We start from the raw sequence: 16,641 nt of genomic DNA, 5'->3' as shown, positions 1-16,641 counted from the left end.
TTCTCTACAAGAGTCAGTGTCCTACGACACCTGATGAGCGAGAACACATGGATTGGATTCCATATGCTTCGGAAATTGGATCCATCATGTATGCCATGCTTTGTACTCGACCGGATGTATCCTATGCGTTGAGCATTACGAGTAGATACCAATCAGATCCAGGTGAGTCACACTGGATCGCCGTAAAAAACATTCTGAAGTACTTGAGAAGGACTAAGGATGTGTTCTTGGTGTACGGTGGGTCGGAAGACGAGCTCGCTATAAGGGGTTACACCGATGCTAGTTTCCAATCAGACCCGGATGACTACAGATCGCAGTCTGGCTATGTTTTCTGCTTGAACGGAGGCGCTGTTAGCTGGAAGAGTTCTAAGCAAGCGACCATTGCAGATTCTACTACAGAAACTGAGTATATTGCAGTGTCGAACGCGTCAAAGGAAGCTGTTTGGATCCGAAAATTTGTTGGAGACTTAGGTGTCATTCCTAGTGCAGATAGCCCCATTGCTCTGTATTGTGACAACAATGGAGCAATCGCACAAGCGAAAGAACCTAGGTCCCATCAACGATCCAAACACATACTCAGACGATTTTACCTTATCAGGGAGATCATAGATAGAGGAGACGTGCACATTTGTAGAGTGTCGACAGATGACAACATTGTCGATTCGTTGACGAAACCTCTCCCTTCGTCGAAGCATGAGGGTCATGTTAGGGATATGGGCATTAGATGTTTAGCAGTCCATGATTAGAGCAAGTGGGAGATTGTTGGTTTAGTGCTCTATAATGAACTATTGTATTTGCTTTCTTTTGATACATTTGATGTATTGACACTTTCTATGATTTTATGGATGAATGTTTGATTCATTACGTATTGTGCATACTTTAATATGTTATGAAATCTCATGAATTCCCAACAAACAAGACTTAGGAACAGAGAGACGAGAGACAACGAACGTAAGGAGACAGAGAAGCCATGACAGAGACTGAGAGAGATGAGTGTTAAAGAAAATAAAGATTAAGGAGATTGATTATTTGGTGATCTTGTAGCCGTTGAAGAAGATTGAGATCCATAATGCAAGGAGCTAAATTAGTCAAAAATCTCCCCTTAGTATTAGACGTCATTTACTTTCCTTTTTGAGTTTATGCACATATTTAATTTTCCTTTTCTATTTCTTAGCATATATTATAAATTGATTTATTTTCCTTCTTGTCTTAGTGCACGTTAGGATGTCGTTTTATTTAAATCTTTGTATAGTTTTTGTAAATTAATCAATTCAATGGAGTTTTCTTCTTCATATTTTTTTTATTATCATCACAAACACCATAGTTTAATTTATGGTATCAAAGCTCGGTTCGAGGCTAAAGTGTTTGTGAATGAAATTTTTTTTCTATTTGTTTTTGCTGCAAAATCCAGGTTAAAATACCACAAAATGTCCTCCTATGGCTTTGATATGGAAGTCTATGTAAGGAAGAGAGAGAGTATAGATTTTTTGTTTGATTTCGGAGGTTGGAACCCCGAAGGAGAACCCGATGAAGAAGGAGAATTTTATGAACGTTTTAATACGCTTGAATAAGGAAAATCAGATCATAGAAGAAAAACTAGAAGGAACATCCACAAATAAAGTTTCAAATTCGGATAAAATAAAAAAGGATGAGGATGAGGTAGATGTAACGACCAAGGAGTTGAATGACCTTGAGATGGAGGCAATAGACCCTGAAAAGAAGGCATCAATAATGATGTGCATAATACTACCTTATCAAAGTCCTCAAATCAATCCGAGAGTGACTTTTATATGGTTTGAAAATCGGGTTTGCTCTATATTTTTTGTCCCATTCAAATATATTTCCATTACACATATAACGTTTTTTATTCTCTAAGTGTGTTTGGACAGTCACATCATGAGATAAAAATAAAAATAAGACATCAAGAGGAACTTGTTCAAGAGGAGCTCCAAAGTCAAAGAATGAGTACAAAGTCGGATTTGGTATTACCTATGGGTAATAAACACTCTAGGTTTGGTAAGGATGATTATGATTTTATTTTCGATGCGGAACACTTTATACATAATGATCATCATCCAGGTAGATTTCTTAGTATGCGTGAAATAATTTTTTATACGAATGAAATGAATGAAACACAATACATGCAAACATCCTTACGAAATAAAATTCATGAATTTGTTAGATCATTATTATTATTATTTTATGATGACATGAGAAATAAGCATAAATTCAAAAATTATCAAAAGGAAATCAAATCTATATTTACTTCAAATCGGAGTGTTAAGGCCTTCCTTGTGTTTTCTTATCATCTTTTTAAGTGTATGCAGAAAATAATACCAAAACGAGCATTTGTTAGGATTCAAAAATCTAAAGAACCGCCATGGAAGGAGATAACACATTTGAGGAGGAATCAAAACATTTAGTCTTCAAGATTAGATTGTCGAATTCTCTCCTATCTAATCTTGAGAGAAAATATTAAAGAAAATAAAGATTAAGGAGATTGATTCTTTGATGATCTTGTAGCCATTGAAGAAGATTGAGATCCATAATGTAAGGAACTAAATTAGTCAAAAATCTCCCCTTAGTATTAGACGTCATTTACTTTCCTTTTTGGGTTTATGCACATATTTAATTTTCCTTTTCTATTTCTTAGCATATATTAGAAATTGATTTATTTCCTTCTTCTTGTCTTAATTCACGTTAGGATGTTGTTCTATTTAAATCTTTGTATAGTTTTTGTAAATTAATCAATTCAATGGAGTTTGTTCATACTTTTTTTATTATCATCACAAACACCATAGTTTTCTTTAATGAGACCACCGACGACGGAGGGAAGATGGCGACGGTCTGGAGAAGAAAGGATGCGACAGACGAGAGGAGACGGAGAAGGAAGGAGGCGACGGAGAGAGGCTCGACGTTCAGCAACGGCAATCCACGGATCCGGAACGACGAGAGAGGAGACGGAGAGACGAGAGGCAAGAGTGAGATGAGAGGGGACGACGACTCAGAGCCTCGACGCCGACGGCGAGAGTCTCACCGCAGCACGAGAGACGGAACTTGAGTCGAGGACGGTCGCGTGAGCGTGAGAGAGAGAGATGGTAAAAGACCAAAAGTGAGCTGTAAAACAATTAACCTAGGTAAAGGATAAAACATTAAAAAAACTCTAATAACCGATCGATCGGTTAACCGCGGTTATTCGGTTATTAACCGAACCGAATCGAATTCGAACGGTTATAGAACTTCCTCAACCGATCGGTTATTAAGCAAATAATCGAACGAACCGAACCGCTGTTATTCGTTTTGGTTCGGTTCGGTTCGGTTATTCAGTTATGAACCGAATTATTCACCCCTACCCTTCACTTATGAAATGGACTGATTTTGATTCCGAATTCGGATTCGGGTAGCGGACGATGAGAACTCGTTCGTATCCGTGAGTACATATCATCGATTCATTTAGAATTGGGTTTGGTTTGGTCGCCTCCCGTCCTCTTCCGGGTGTGTCTCTTTGTCCACTTCCCGGCTCGTTTAGCATTCCTCTTTCCTTGTTGTGCGTCGCCTTCCTCGAGTCCTTCGACCTCTTTCGCCCTCATCAACGGTATAATCCGTGGGTATCCGAACATTTAAAACATTTTTTCTTGCGGGTATCCAAATAGAGAGTCCGGCAAATGGATTTCAAATCCCAAAACCCGAGGGTCTCGGATTTGGAGTTGAATAAGCAGAAAATCATGGATCAGATCTCGGGTTCAGAATCTGATAACCCCAGAATCTGCGAGTATCCGACTCGGGAGTCATCTTTGGTGAAGAAGATTTTTCAATGTTTGAAGATTGAAACTTGGGAGGGTTTGAGACTTCACTAGCCAAATCCGAGCAACACAAGATCGACGAGACGAGAGACATATCTATCAATGAATTCCACTGATTCGATCATGTTACAATGAACAAGAGAAGTAAGGATGTGAACAAAATCCTCATCTCACGGACAAGCTCCCTTGATCATCACTTTCCAGGTGACAACATCTTGTTCAGGCATTTCACGAACACATTTAGGACATGATCGACATCGCCATTGTCCAGCAAACCTAGTACGGTCTTCTTGTCCGGAATATCATCAAACACATTCAAAGCGCCGCCACCGGAACCAGATTTTTTAATTTCGGATTAAGACAGCTATTGCCCAGAAAATAATTAGTCAATAGCCCATTTATTGTTCTCACATTGCTTTTTTCTGTTTATTTTTTTTTTGGTATAGCGGTGATTTGATATATTAATATCAGGCAAATTACATTTACAAAATCAGAATTTCAAAAGTTGTAGGGATTCCCATGGGTACGGGCCAAAAATATAGTCATCAAGAACTAGCTAATGCGATACCATAGTTGCAGAACTTCATTCATGCTTGATTCTTCCGGTTTTTGCAAGGATATGAGGACGTTTCTCATGAGCCGATCGACCTTGAACTGCATTTGGTTCAGCAATATCCACTGATCTTTGTGAACACGGCCGTTTCTCTCCTTCCATATCTCATATACTACTAATTGCGTCAACAACTTCATCACGGTTCGCTTTTTTCTGTTTATCACATACCGTGGAAGAAAATCAATTTAAGACACGACGGTCCTTTTGATGTGATTACCCTACAAGAAGAAATTTCATCGCTTGAAACTTCACAGCATAAAAAACTTTGACGATAATGTCGGAAGGAAGTTTGAAACTTCCATAGAAACTTCAGGTCGTCCGAACCAAAAGTAAACGTTTTCTTTTTTCATCTCTTTTGCTTTTAAAAGCTCTCTGTTTACGCCATCTTCACATCCACCAAAAAAAAGGCACACACACAGAAGAAGCCATATATGGGTTTGCTTCTGCTTCAAGTTCTTCTGCAGTTCTTGTTCCTACTTCCTATGCTAGGATCTTCAACAATCAACGTAGCCTTACCCGATTGCGAATATAAATGCGGAAACATCATCGTCCCTTACCCGTTCGGGATAGGCCGAGGATGTTACCTCGAAACCGCATATGCTGTAGAGTGTCAGAAACCGAACAACTTGCTTCTGCTCCAAGAAACCAGGGTCCCCGTTATCAGCATATCACTTGATGGGTACCTACGAGTGGCCTTAAACGTGTCCCGAAACTGCAACGGCAGCGAAACCGAAGAGGGTTCGGTAATCTCGTACTCGTTTTCTCAGTTTGCTACATCGGACATCAGAAACATGCTCACTGGTGTCGGGTGTGGAACAGCTTCTCTGCGTGATAACGGAAACATCGGAAACCAGATCACATGTTCGACAGAAGCTAACAAGATGATTGAAGGTTCGTGCAATGGCTCTGATCACTGTTGTCAGAGCTACATGCCGAGATTCGCGAGAGGGTTACGGATATCAGCGACTAATATATGTCAGCCTAAGGCTTACAGCTCGTGCACCTACGGGTTTCTGGTCGAGAATGGTGAGTATAGCTTTCAGGAGTCGGATATTTCGTCTTCCTGGACGAAGAAAGAGTATCCAGTAGTGCTTGACTGGTGGGTAGGCAAGGGAAGATGCCGAGTAGAAGCTAAAGATCTGGATTCCTACGCTTGTAAAAGTGAACAAAGTGTTTGCTCGGATTCAGACAATGGACCTGGCTACGTCTGCAACTGCAGTGATGGTTACCGAGGTAATCCCTACCTAAGAAATGGCTGCCAAGGTACGATACAATCTTTTTTTGATCAGTCTCGGCCCTTTGATTTCATTCCCCTCTATGGAAGTATCTAATCGAAATCTCCGGCTATCCTCCAGATATCAACGAGTGTGAGGATCCTAGCTTAAATGATTGCATCAGACAAGAAAACTGTAAGAACCGAGAAGGAACTTACGTTTGCATTTGTCCCAAGGGTCATCGGGGTGATGGCAGGAAAGATGGAACTGGTTGTGTTGCTAATCCTCAGGTCATGAACCTCCTGACCAAGATTCTAGTGGGTAAGCTTTTAAATCAACTCCTAGAACTGACCAACGCATAATGGCACTAAGCTTCGAATCTTGATGTTGTTTCCGGGGCAGGAACCATAGTTGGAATCTTGGTGTTGCTTCTGGGTTTTTCCTCGGTGTATTGGACACTTCAAAGGAGGAAGATCTTCAAGATGAGAGAGAAGTTCTTTGAAAGAAATGGCGGGTTCTTGTTACAGATGCAACTCTCGAGGCAGAACCGTTCCAGCTCCCAGACCCGAGTTTTCTCTGCAGAGGAACTCAAGATAGCTACAGAAGATTACCATGAGAGCAGAATCATTGGACAAGGTGGACAAGGGACAGTTTACAAAGGAGTATTACCTGATAACCAGATAGTGGCTATAAAGAAAGCCAAGATTGGAGACTGCAGCCAAGTGGAAGAGTTCATCAATGAGCTGCTTGTTCTTTCACAGATCAACCATAGAAATGTGGTTAAGCTCTTAGGATGTTGTCTAGAGACAGAAGTACCGCTGTTGGTTTACGAGTTTATAACCAACGGGAATCTTGCCGACCATATTCACGACCGTAGCAGCCGTCCATTTGTCATTTCGTGGAAAACCCGCCTCAAGATCGCTACCGAGATTGCATCAGCCCTTTCGTATTTGCACTCTGCAGCTCTAGTTCCGATCATTCATCGGGACATCAAGTGTGCCAACATTCTTCTAGACAAAAACTACACAGCCAAAATATCCGACTTTGGATGTTCTAGGTTAATCCCGATGGATAAAGAACAGTTAACCACACTCGTGCGAGGAACTCTCGGGTACCTAGATCCCGAGTACTTCCAGACAAGCCACTTGACTGAAAAGAGTGATGTTTACAGCTTCGGAGTCGTCCTGCTCGAGTTACTCAGCGGAGAAAAGGCGCTTTCTTTCAGCAGACTGGAATCAGAAAGACACCTCGTCACGAGATTCGATTTTGCAATCGGCAAAAATCACTTGGCTGACATTCTTGACCAGAGAATTTCGGGCAATGGAAAGGTAGAGCAGTTCAGTAGAGTGGCTCACTTGGCGATGAGGTGCTTGAGAATCAGGGGAGAGGAAAGGCCGACGATGAAGGAAGTGGCAGTAGAACTCGAAGGTCTAAGGGATTCAAAGAATGTATTCGGCAGAAGGACAGATCACATCAGTTTTATGTTCAATAGTACAAAAAGTGATGAAGTATGGACAATATGAAGAAACCTATTCATGCCTGATTAGCTTAACTTGCTTGTATAAAGGTTCATAAATGTAATGACATCTTAACTGAGAGACGATATCTAAAAGAACCTCAATAATAAACAGAATTTCACGGAAAGAGCGTGGCGCTGAAAAAGAATTCTCAATTATGAACAATTGATCATTGTGCAGATGACAAAGTGTATCGGATACTCATCAAGAAAGGTATATATCAATTGCACGAATCGAATAAACGGGACACCAAGAAAAAGAGAATGTACATATCTCGTGTGCAGCCGCAGTTCTTCAAAGAAGAAAGGTAAACAAGGCGTGGAAGATCGACTTTGGTCTCGTCCATTTCTTCCGAGGGTTCGAAGTCAAGAAGCCTTGAAGCATGCCCTTCTGGTTTCCCTACAATCCACATTCCAGAAACCCGAGATTTCAGATTTCTATTACGACAGGACAAGACGATGCAACGAAATTTCAGGACAATGGTTACACTGTCACAGATTCTACCTTTGCAGCATCCTTGAGAGGTCCCCAACACTCAATCCGGTTGTACTCAGGGGAGGTAGAATGGAAGTAAACCAAAACATAAGCATCCATAAGCTCGGGATTATCTCTGAACAGACCCGAATCTCCATGCAAAACGGCTTTTAGTACCTGTCAACCCGAATAACATAAATATTCAAACCAACTCATCACCCATTTTCTGAGAAACCTATAGAAAATAAAGGAACAGGAAAAAAACATACCAATGGAAGTTCTTTGGAGAATATGTGATACCGAAGCTCAGCAGCTACATCCTGCAAAAAACTCGGGCCGCTGACACAGCAGTGGACATGTAATCTCAGCTCGTCATTCACCTTCTTCCACTCGGCAACCACATCGTCTTTCTTGTACCAACCTTCTAGTTGATCCAGATTGATCACTTTGGCCACGGTTAAGGTTAAGTTAGCTGTGAAATCGCAATGGGAAAGAATATACGTCCGTGGTAAGATAACCCTCGTGGTTTTCTCCAGTTCCTCCCCCGAGAAAACCACTTTCAGCTTCGAGGCTTCAAAATTTGCCGGTGGAACCAACAGCCGTACAACCTATAGTTTGTATCCACAACGTCAATATTCTCGAAAGAAGATGCATATACGCATTCGATTTAACGCTACAATGCTTGCATATACAAAGATCCCTGCTTTCACTGAAGCAGCTATATAAGAAGGCAAGGAGATAAGAACAGATACATTAGAAGAAATTTCCTTCTCTCATCCATTTGCTTCGAGTGTAGTGAAACCCGAGAGTCGAAAATCAGGAACATATAGGGTTTGAATATGAAGCTTGGAAATGTAATTCTAGTCGGAACCGATGGATCAGAGATACGTGAGTGTTCAGGTTCTATGGGGGCAAAATTATTACCAAACAAGACTCAAAACTTCATAAAGATCAAACATTTCCTCATCTATGCATATCCCAGAATCGAAACTCCTATCAGAAGGGAAAAAAAAAAGAACAGATTGCGAGGCAGAATGTCCGAATCTTATCAATGTCGCTATAAGACAGCTGACATTCAAACATCCACAGATTCAAGATCCACCTACTCATTCCCTAAGCTATTGAAAGATGGAAGATTTGCTTCTGCGAACGAGGGGAGAAAAAAAGCTCACTAACCTCGGAGACGAGGGTGTTGTAAGAGACGCCACCGTCGCTAATGGCGGAGTTTCGAGGAATCAAGATTCGTCTCTTGAATAACTGTTTGGTGTTGAAGCAGTGGCTATGGCGAAGAGCTCTTCTATGCGGATGAAGCAAAACGGCGTTGCAGTAATAAGGAACTATGTAACAGGCCATGGAAGTAACATAACATAACAAAAACCTCAATGCCACAACAATAACAACAGCTCTGCTCCTTCTTCATCGTTCATCTTCCACCATTGTTGTCTTCTGCTCTCTCCTCAAGCTTCAGGAAGAGGGAGAAGAGAGATGTGGAAGAATGTGATTCATAGATATTCAGGAACCTGTGTGGCCTAAGCCTCTCTCTCTCCTCCACACATTACTTTTTTTTCCTTTTTTTTTTAAATTTAATTTAGTAATTTGGTCATTGGTGGCGAAGTTGAACGTTCCGCCACGTCAGCAACTCTCTTGGATTTTTTTTGTATATCTTGATAAGGGGCAATTTAATGACATGGCATGACTTTTGAGTATTTTAAATTTATATATATTTATATGAATAAGAACAACTTAATGATAAATTTTTTTACGGAGAGACGATAGAATTTACATATTTATTTAAAAAAACGAATGAAATGAATTTAGTTTTATAACCAGTCTAACTTTTAATTCTATTTTTAATTTTGTATAATTTGATCAAAAACCTATGAAGTTCTATAAAATCAAGAAAAACTAGTATACAAATATCTAAACTTTTACAAAAATTGCAGGAATTATAAAATTTTTATATAAATATTTAAAATTTTTAAAAATTTTATATAAATATCTAAATTTTTTTAAAAATTCAAATAAATTCAAAATCCAGCGTAGGAAATACTTGAACTTTATGTTTATAAGAAAAAATTTCAAACATATAAACTTCTAGTTTAATATACGAATTTTAGGATTTAAAAACACACACACATTTTTCAAGACTCTAAATTAAAATTATAAATTTTAAAAAGAATTTGAAAAATTGCACTAGTTTTTGGAGTCTTTATAAAATTTATGAGTTTAATTGGAAACGGGAAAATAATAAAATAAAATCATGTATTTACATGAGATTTTACATTAAGGTTTCGAGGTTTAATTTTGTTTTTCTTACAAACCTTTATATTTCATTTGTAGAGATTTTTGGGTTTTTGTTGTCAAATAAAAAATATCTATGTGATTTGTATTTTCATATCAGTAAGAGGTAACGTTCGTTTATTGTATTATTTGTTAATTATTACAATTTATTATTTTTTATTATAAAGTTTTAGTTATAGGATTTAATTTTAGTAAGGAGATCTGGCCGTAGCCCACTTGATGAATGGATTCCCATTCCACCTCGCACTCACACTATAATAACTTAACAAGCACAGCCTAAAAGGGTTTTGATCATTCTTCGCGCTGACATTTGCAGTCCCGTGGAGACCTGATTCTGAAATCTGAAGTAGCCATTTCTGGTAAAAAAAAACATTCTACGTGGTGTCGCTTATGCCGATGATCCATGAACTCCCATTTCTCAGTTTCACCATGCGCAATGCCTTTTTTGTTTCTCCTATCGGTTGTGAAAAAGTAAACTCACACGATATTGCTTTCAAAAATTTCCCAACTGATTCTATTCATTTGTAAAGAACATGAATTACAACTCTTTTTTGTTCGAGCCTAATCCATCCCAAGAACACAACTCCCCCTGAGTTTGTCCCCCCTTACAACATGAATTCTATCAGCCCATACACTATGTGTGTCTCGCACACCCCGTGTAACCCTAGACTCGTCTAGGCCCTTTGAGCGGTTCGTCTGTTTTTGAAGGCTCCCCCTCAGATGCACTTCACTCTCTCTCAAGTATCACTCACCCGTGTTTCCCACACCTATGATTCTCCAGCTCTTTGCTCTTTTCTCTCTTTTTCTGTTCTGCTGGGATACCTTTCTGTATCTCCCACGTCTTGTATTTATGCATAGCTCCTCTTCTTGTTTCCAATATTTTGCTCAATATCTTCTTTTCCTTTTTCTTGGACTTTATTCCTTTTGCTTGATCTTTCCATTTTTCTTCAATGGCATGTTTCTTTTTCTCTTGCAAGTCATTCCCTTACTGGTTGTTCCTTCCATTTCTTCACATTGACCTGTTTCCTTTTTGCTTGAGATCTTCTAGATATTGAATCTTCGCTTGATGCTCTTTCATTGCATTAACATTCTCCCCCTTTTTGACTTTATGCTTATTACACACTTATGCTTGAATACACATTCATCCACTTGGCTCCTTGATATCACCATCAACGATTTCAACCATGCATATTCACTCACCATCTTCAACCATATACCTTTCTGATCATTCTCCTCTTGTATCATCTCTCCCCCTATGTGTATGATCATATACCTTTCGAGCCTTTTCTCCCCCTGTGTATAAGCATAAATTCAAAACCATACCTGAGCTTTTGATTGCTCAATTCCGGGCGCGTGTCTTAGGATCCTTGAGAGAGTTTCTGAAAATCTGGTTGTCAACCCATGTGTAGCAATTGCTTGATGTCCTTTGCCCAGTTAAAATACACTTGTTATCCGCATTGGTCACAAAACATGCATCCTTTGTAAATTTCACCTCCATGCCACTATCACATAGTTGACTTATACTGATCAAGTTAGCCTTTAATCCCTGAACTACTTTGACATCTGTCAATTTGAGGAAATCATCACACTCAAGAGTACCTTTGCCAATAATCTTTCCTTGTTTTCCATCCCCAAACGTGACACTGCTGCTTCTGAGTACTACTTCACAATTTGTCAACAGCTCTTGACAACCTGTCATATGCCTTGAACATCCGCTGTCCAAATACCAGACACCGTCTCCACTCGTGTGCCCAGACGTACAGGCAACATTGCATGACACATCGGTTTTACGAATCCACCTAAGATTCTTTGAAGGATGAGACAGATAAGAGTGTTTCAAGTTCGAATGAACGTACCAATTAGAGTTCCTTTTCTGTCGTAGATAATAGCAATTCCTTCGAATATGTCCTCTCTTCCCACAGTAATAGCATCTTCTGCACTCTTTTTGCTCTTGAGAGGTTCGTAGATCCACTTTGACTCTTGGAGTATTTCTGACAGTGCCAAAAGTACTTCGTATCCAGTCAGGTACTTCTCGTTCAAGATTTCCTCCGGATACGAATGTTGGGTGATATTCCTCCTTTCCCATATATCCAAGTCCTGATTGATCTCGAGCACTCCTTCCCTGTCCAAGTAGATGATCCAACTTACCAGTTCCACTTCCAAGAAGATGAAGATTTTTCTTGGTCTCTTCAATTTGACATCTCATGAGCGACACTTCTTCTTCTTTTTGGGACAGTTGATGCTGAGTAGATGTCAGTTGGATCTGAGTATTTTTTAGTTCCTTCTCCAACTGTTTCTTCTCATCCAGCAGATATCTTATATATATATATATATATATATATATATATATATATTATGAACCCATTTTCGATGTTCCTAGAATATATAAACAGTTTCACTAATATAGATGTGGGTTATCCATATAATAGTCTGAAAAAGTAAACTCACACGATATTGCTTTCAAAAATTTCCCAACTGATTCTATTCATTTGTAAAGAACATGAATTACAACTCTTTTTTGTTCGAGCCTAATCCATCCCAAGAACACAACTCCCCCTGAGTTTGTTCCCCCTTACAACATAAATTCTATCAGTCCATACACTATGTGTGCCTCGCATACCCCGTGTAACCCTAGACTCGTCTAGGCCCTTTGAGCGGTTCGCCTGTTTTTGAAGGCTCCCCCTCAGATGCACTTCACTCTCTCTCAAGTATCACTCACCCGTGTTTCCCACACCTATGATTCTCCAGCTCTTTGCTCTTTTCTCTCTTTTTCTGTTCTGCTGGGATACCTTTCTGTATCTCCCACGTCTTGTATTTATGCATAGCTCCTCTTCTTGTTTCCAATATTTTGCTCAATATCTTCTTTTCCTTTTTCTTGGACTTTATTCCTTTTGCTTGATCTTTCCATTTTTCTTCAATGGCATGTTTCTTTTTCTCTTGCAAGTCATTCCCTTACTGGTTGTTCCTTCCATTTCTTCACATTGACCTGTTTCCTTTTTGCTTGAGATCTTCTAGATATTGAATCTTCGCTTGATGCTCTTTCATTGCATTAACAGGTTGTGTTTCTGGCATCTGTTCTTGTAGAAATTTTCTGGGTGTGTAATAATATGATTCATTTGTCAAGGGAAGTTCTGTCGTCCTTGTTTGAGTTCTGGAATGATGTTTGTCCTGAAATTTGGGTTCAAGTCCTGTGTTTGTGGCTGTTGTGTCTTGGGTGCTCCTTATTCAAGATTGTATTGGAACCGATGAGTCACCTGTTTTCTTGTTCGTGTGGATTCAGCTGAATTTGCAGCGTTTTTCGTAATACCAGAGCGTTTGATTTTGTTTATCTAAGCTTCACAGTGTTCATTGGTTAGGGTGATCAAGTGCAGTAGCTATCTTCTGATATGATTTGATTGATAAGATCTGTAATATGAGTCTTCCACTGAGCTATATAGCGATCCCTAAGCATCCCTTATAAGATTACTGGATCGAGAACCATTAACATACCTAAGAGATGGGATATCTGGAGTTCAAGCTATGGGATATCCAGAGGTGGGATGTTTGGAGTGTCTGAAATGGTACCATGTAAGGTCTGAGATTTGGTTCTGGTTCACCTTGATTGTCTGATAAATTGTAACAAGATTCGTAATGATGGATTGCGGTAGTGGGTTTTACTGATACTGTTTAGCTTGTTACTTTGCGTTTGATTCAGAGTCTGGGTATCATCTGTTCAATGTCGTATTAGAAACTGTTGGATTTGGGTTTATTTGATAGAATCAAAACGGACCTAGCCCTTGAGAAGTCCGGTCCGTATAAAGTTTTAGAAACTTTAAATCTGCAGAATATTAAGAGAATATTCTTATTTGAATTTGAAATTCAAATTCAAATTGGATTCAAATCCGTAGAAAATCTATCAAATATAATTGAGATAAGATTGAGATAATATCAAAATAAAATCAAATTTGAATTTTGAAATTCAAATTGATTTGTTTTGAGATTCTCCCCTCTACTAAAATTCAAATTGGATTCAAATCCGTAGAAAATCTATCAGATATGATTGAGATAAGATTGAAATAAGATTGAGATAATATCAAAATAAAATCAAATTTGAATTTTGAAATTCAAATTGATTTGTTTTGAGATTCTTCCCTCTACTATAAATAGGGGTCTTTGGGTTAGCTCATAAAAAACACACAAAAGAAACAAGCATTCTAGAGAAAAAGAGCATTCTCTCTCTGAGTTCGCTTGGTATTTGGAAAGCTTCTTCCAAATACGCGGTCGTTGTATCCTGGGAGTTCACCGTGCTCCAATAGCCTCGAAGCTTTAGAGGTGGCACGGAAATCGAACTTAAGAAAATTGTGTTTCACAGGCCTCGACAAAATAATCTTTTAATTTCAGGTACTTATCTGGAATCGCTCGAATTGCCGGAGTTTTGCCGTCGTCAACAACTGTCGTCCCCAACAATCTTAAGTTCGATATGGTTAACACGAGGCAAACTTCTCGGGTAAGTGCCTAAATCTCCTTTTAATTTTGGTATAAAATCTCACACGAATTTGGATCTAAAAACAACTAGGTTAAAAAAAAAATTGTTGAAAAAAAAAACCAAATAGTTGTTTTGTGAAGCCCAAATTGAGTTGAAAGCCCAAATTTAAAATTGAAGCCCAAATTCAAAAAGATTAATTGAAAAGCCCAAAAGAGTAAGCCCAAATTGAAAAGTTTAGTCTTGGCCCAATTTGAAGAGATTAATCTAAAAGTCCATAAGAGAAAGCCCAATATATTTAAAAGTGTTTTGTGAGAAGAAAAAAAAAGAATATTATTATTTATCTTTTTTGGAAGAAAAGAAAAAGGTTAAACAAAATCGGAAGTAACTTTTCCTGTAAATTGGGGAAGCAAGCTTTGTCTTAGCGGGCCGGGTTTGAAGAGGAAGCCCTTTATACCCTCCTCATAGTAAGGACGTGGGAATCAGGGTGAACCCTCCTCCGGCTATCACTGGAAGCGAGCAAAACCAATTTATAAGTTAAGTGAAACTCGGTTTAGTTTATAAGCTTTGTGAAAGCTAACAATGATTGGATTTATTCAACAGATCATTGATAATCCAAGAAATCCCATGGATTCAAATACTGCTCCAGGGAATGAGATTCCTGCTATGGATATCGATGAGAATCCTCATATAGCGGAGGTTACGAACCCCGTTAATCATGATGTTGCTGGCACAGATATGAATAATCAAGTGCCAAACGTTGCGAACGTTGTCCCACCAGGAATGCCTTCGGTTGTTGCGAACTCCGTAGATACAAGGAGTGTTGTGGAACAAGTAGATGAATTGCAAATCATCTTCCACCACATGGCGGGAGAATGCATCATGGTAAATGAACGGTTCCAGGTGGCAACTCTGATTGAAAAATTGCCTCCCTCCTGGACGAGTTTCAAGAATGACCTGAGACAAAAACCTAAGGACATGTCTTTGAAGGATTTACATCGTCGTGTGAGAATTCGGCAGGAATCTCAACCTATTCTTAAAATGAATGGGCAGTTTGGATCCAAGGCAAATGTCGTTGAGACGACTAAGGCCAAAGGGATTAAGAAGTGGAAGATTGATAAGAATGTCAACTCCAAGAAATTCAAGGGGAATTGCTACGTCTGTGGCAAGACTGGACATCTAGCGAAGGACTGCTACCATCGCAAGGAAGGTGCCCAGAAGAAAATTGGGAATAAAACCCAAGCTCATGTAGCTGAAGTAGAAGATGGGGAGTCTGAATTCGTAGCAGTTGTGTCAGAAGTGAACATGGTCGGAGATAATCCGAGAGAATGGTGGATTGACACTGGAGCAACCCGCCACATTTGTGCTAACAAATGGATTTTCACCACCTATGACACTGTCACCGGAGAAAGCTGCTATATGGAAAACTCTGCTGCATCCAAAGTGGAAGGCAAGAGTTCAGTCATTTTGAAGATGACATCTGGAAAGAAGCTGACGCTCACTGAGGTTCTTCATATGCCAGACATTCGCAAGAACCTGCTCTCTGGATCTGTGATGTCAAAGAAAGGCTTTAAGCTAGTGTTTGAATCTGAGAGAGTTGTAGTGTCAAAAGATGGTGTGTATCTGGGTAGAGGTTATCTATCAAATGGTATGTTCAAGATGAATGTAATGACCATTTGTAACACCAATGCGGCAAACAATATAACCGCAAATGATATTAATAACGCTTCTACTTCTTCTGCTTACTTGATTGAGTCAAGATTATGGCATGGTAGATTAGGACATGTGAATCTTAAGTCTATGCAAAGATTAATGTCTTGTAATCTACTGCCAAAATTTAAATTAGACAAAGACCACAAGTGTGAAGTCTGCGTTGAAGCGAAATTTGCTAAGTCTTCGTTTAAAAATATTGAACGAAGTACTGAACCTTTGGAATTGATACATACAGATGTATGCGATTTGAAATATGTGCAAACAAGAGGCGGAAAGAAGTACTTCATTACATTTATTGATGATTGTACTCGATATTGTTATCTCTACTTAATGAGCAAATGATATTAATAAAGCTTCTACTTCTTCTGCTTACTTGATTGAGTCAAGATTATGGCATGGTAGATTAGGACATGTGAATCTTAAGTCTATGCAAAGATTAATGTCTTGTAATCTACTGCCAAAATTTAAGTTAGACAAAGACCACAAGTGTGAAGTCTGCGTTGAAGCGAAATTTGCTAAGTCTTCGTTTAAAAATATTGAACGA

The 16,641-nt window shown here is 39.1% G+C and overlaps 2 protein-coding genes and 1 pseudogene across 2 annotated transcripts; 2 read left to right on the top strand and 1 right to left on the bottom strand.

Moving 5' to 3' along the window:
* The first annotated feature begins 3,981 nt into the window (after positions 1-3,981).
* Positions 3,982-7,182, top strand: LOC104801616 (wall-associated receptor kinase 2-like). Its single transcript, XM_010524933.2, has 3 exons — positions 3,982-5,679; positions 5,772-5,951; positions 6,033-7,182. The coding sequence occupies exons 1-3, from the start codon at positions 4,848-4,850 to the stop codon at positions 7,151-7,153; spliced, it is 2,133 nt and encodes a 710-aa protein (XP_010523235.1). The 5' UTR covers positions 3,982-4,847; the 3' UTR covers positions 7,154-7,182.
* A 97-nt stretch (positions 7,183-7,279) lies between these two features.
* On the bottom strand, positions 7,280-9,163 carry LOC104801615 (protein STAY-GREEN LIKE, chloroplastic). The gene is made up of 4 exons (XM_010524932.1): positions 8,798-9,163; positions 7,891-8,229; positions 7,652-7,798; positions 7,280-7,546 (listed from the first exon to the last, which is right to left on the bottom strand). Exons 1-4 carry the CDS (start codon positions 8,972-8,974, stop codon positions 7,442-7,444), a joined length of 768 nt encoding a protein of 255 aa, XP_010523234.1. The 5' UTR covers positions 8,975-9,163; the 3' UTR covers positions 7,280-7,441.
* A 6,085-nt stretch (positions 9,164-15,248) lies between these two features.
* Positions 15,249-16,641, top strand: part of LOC104801621 — a 7,064-nt pseudogene continuing 5,671 nt past the window's right edge.

This window comes from Tarenaya hassleriana, unplaced genomic scaffold, assembly GCF_000463585.1.
Source record: "Tarenaya hassleriana unplaced genomic scaffold, ASM46358v1 Cleome71, whole genome shotgun sequence".
NCBI lineage: Eukaryota > Viridiplantae > Streptophyta > Magnoliopsida > Brassicales > Cleomaceae > Tarenaya > Tarenaya hassleriana.
The sequence above is the reverse complement of the archived record's forward strand: the minus strand, read 5'-3'. Positions and strand labels throughout refer to the sequence as shown.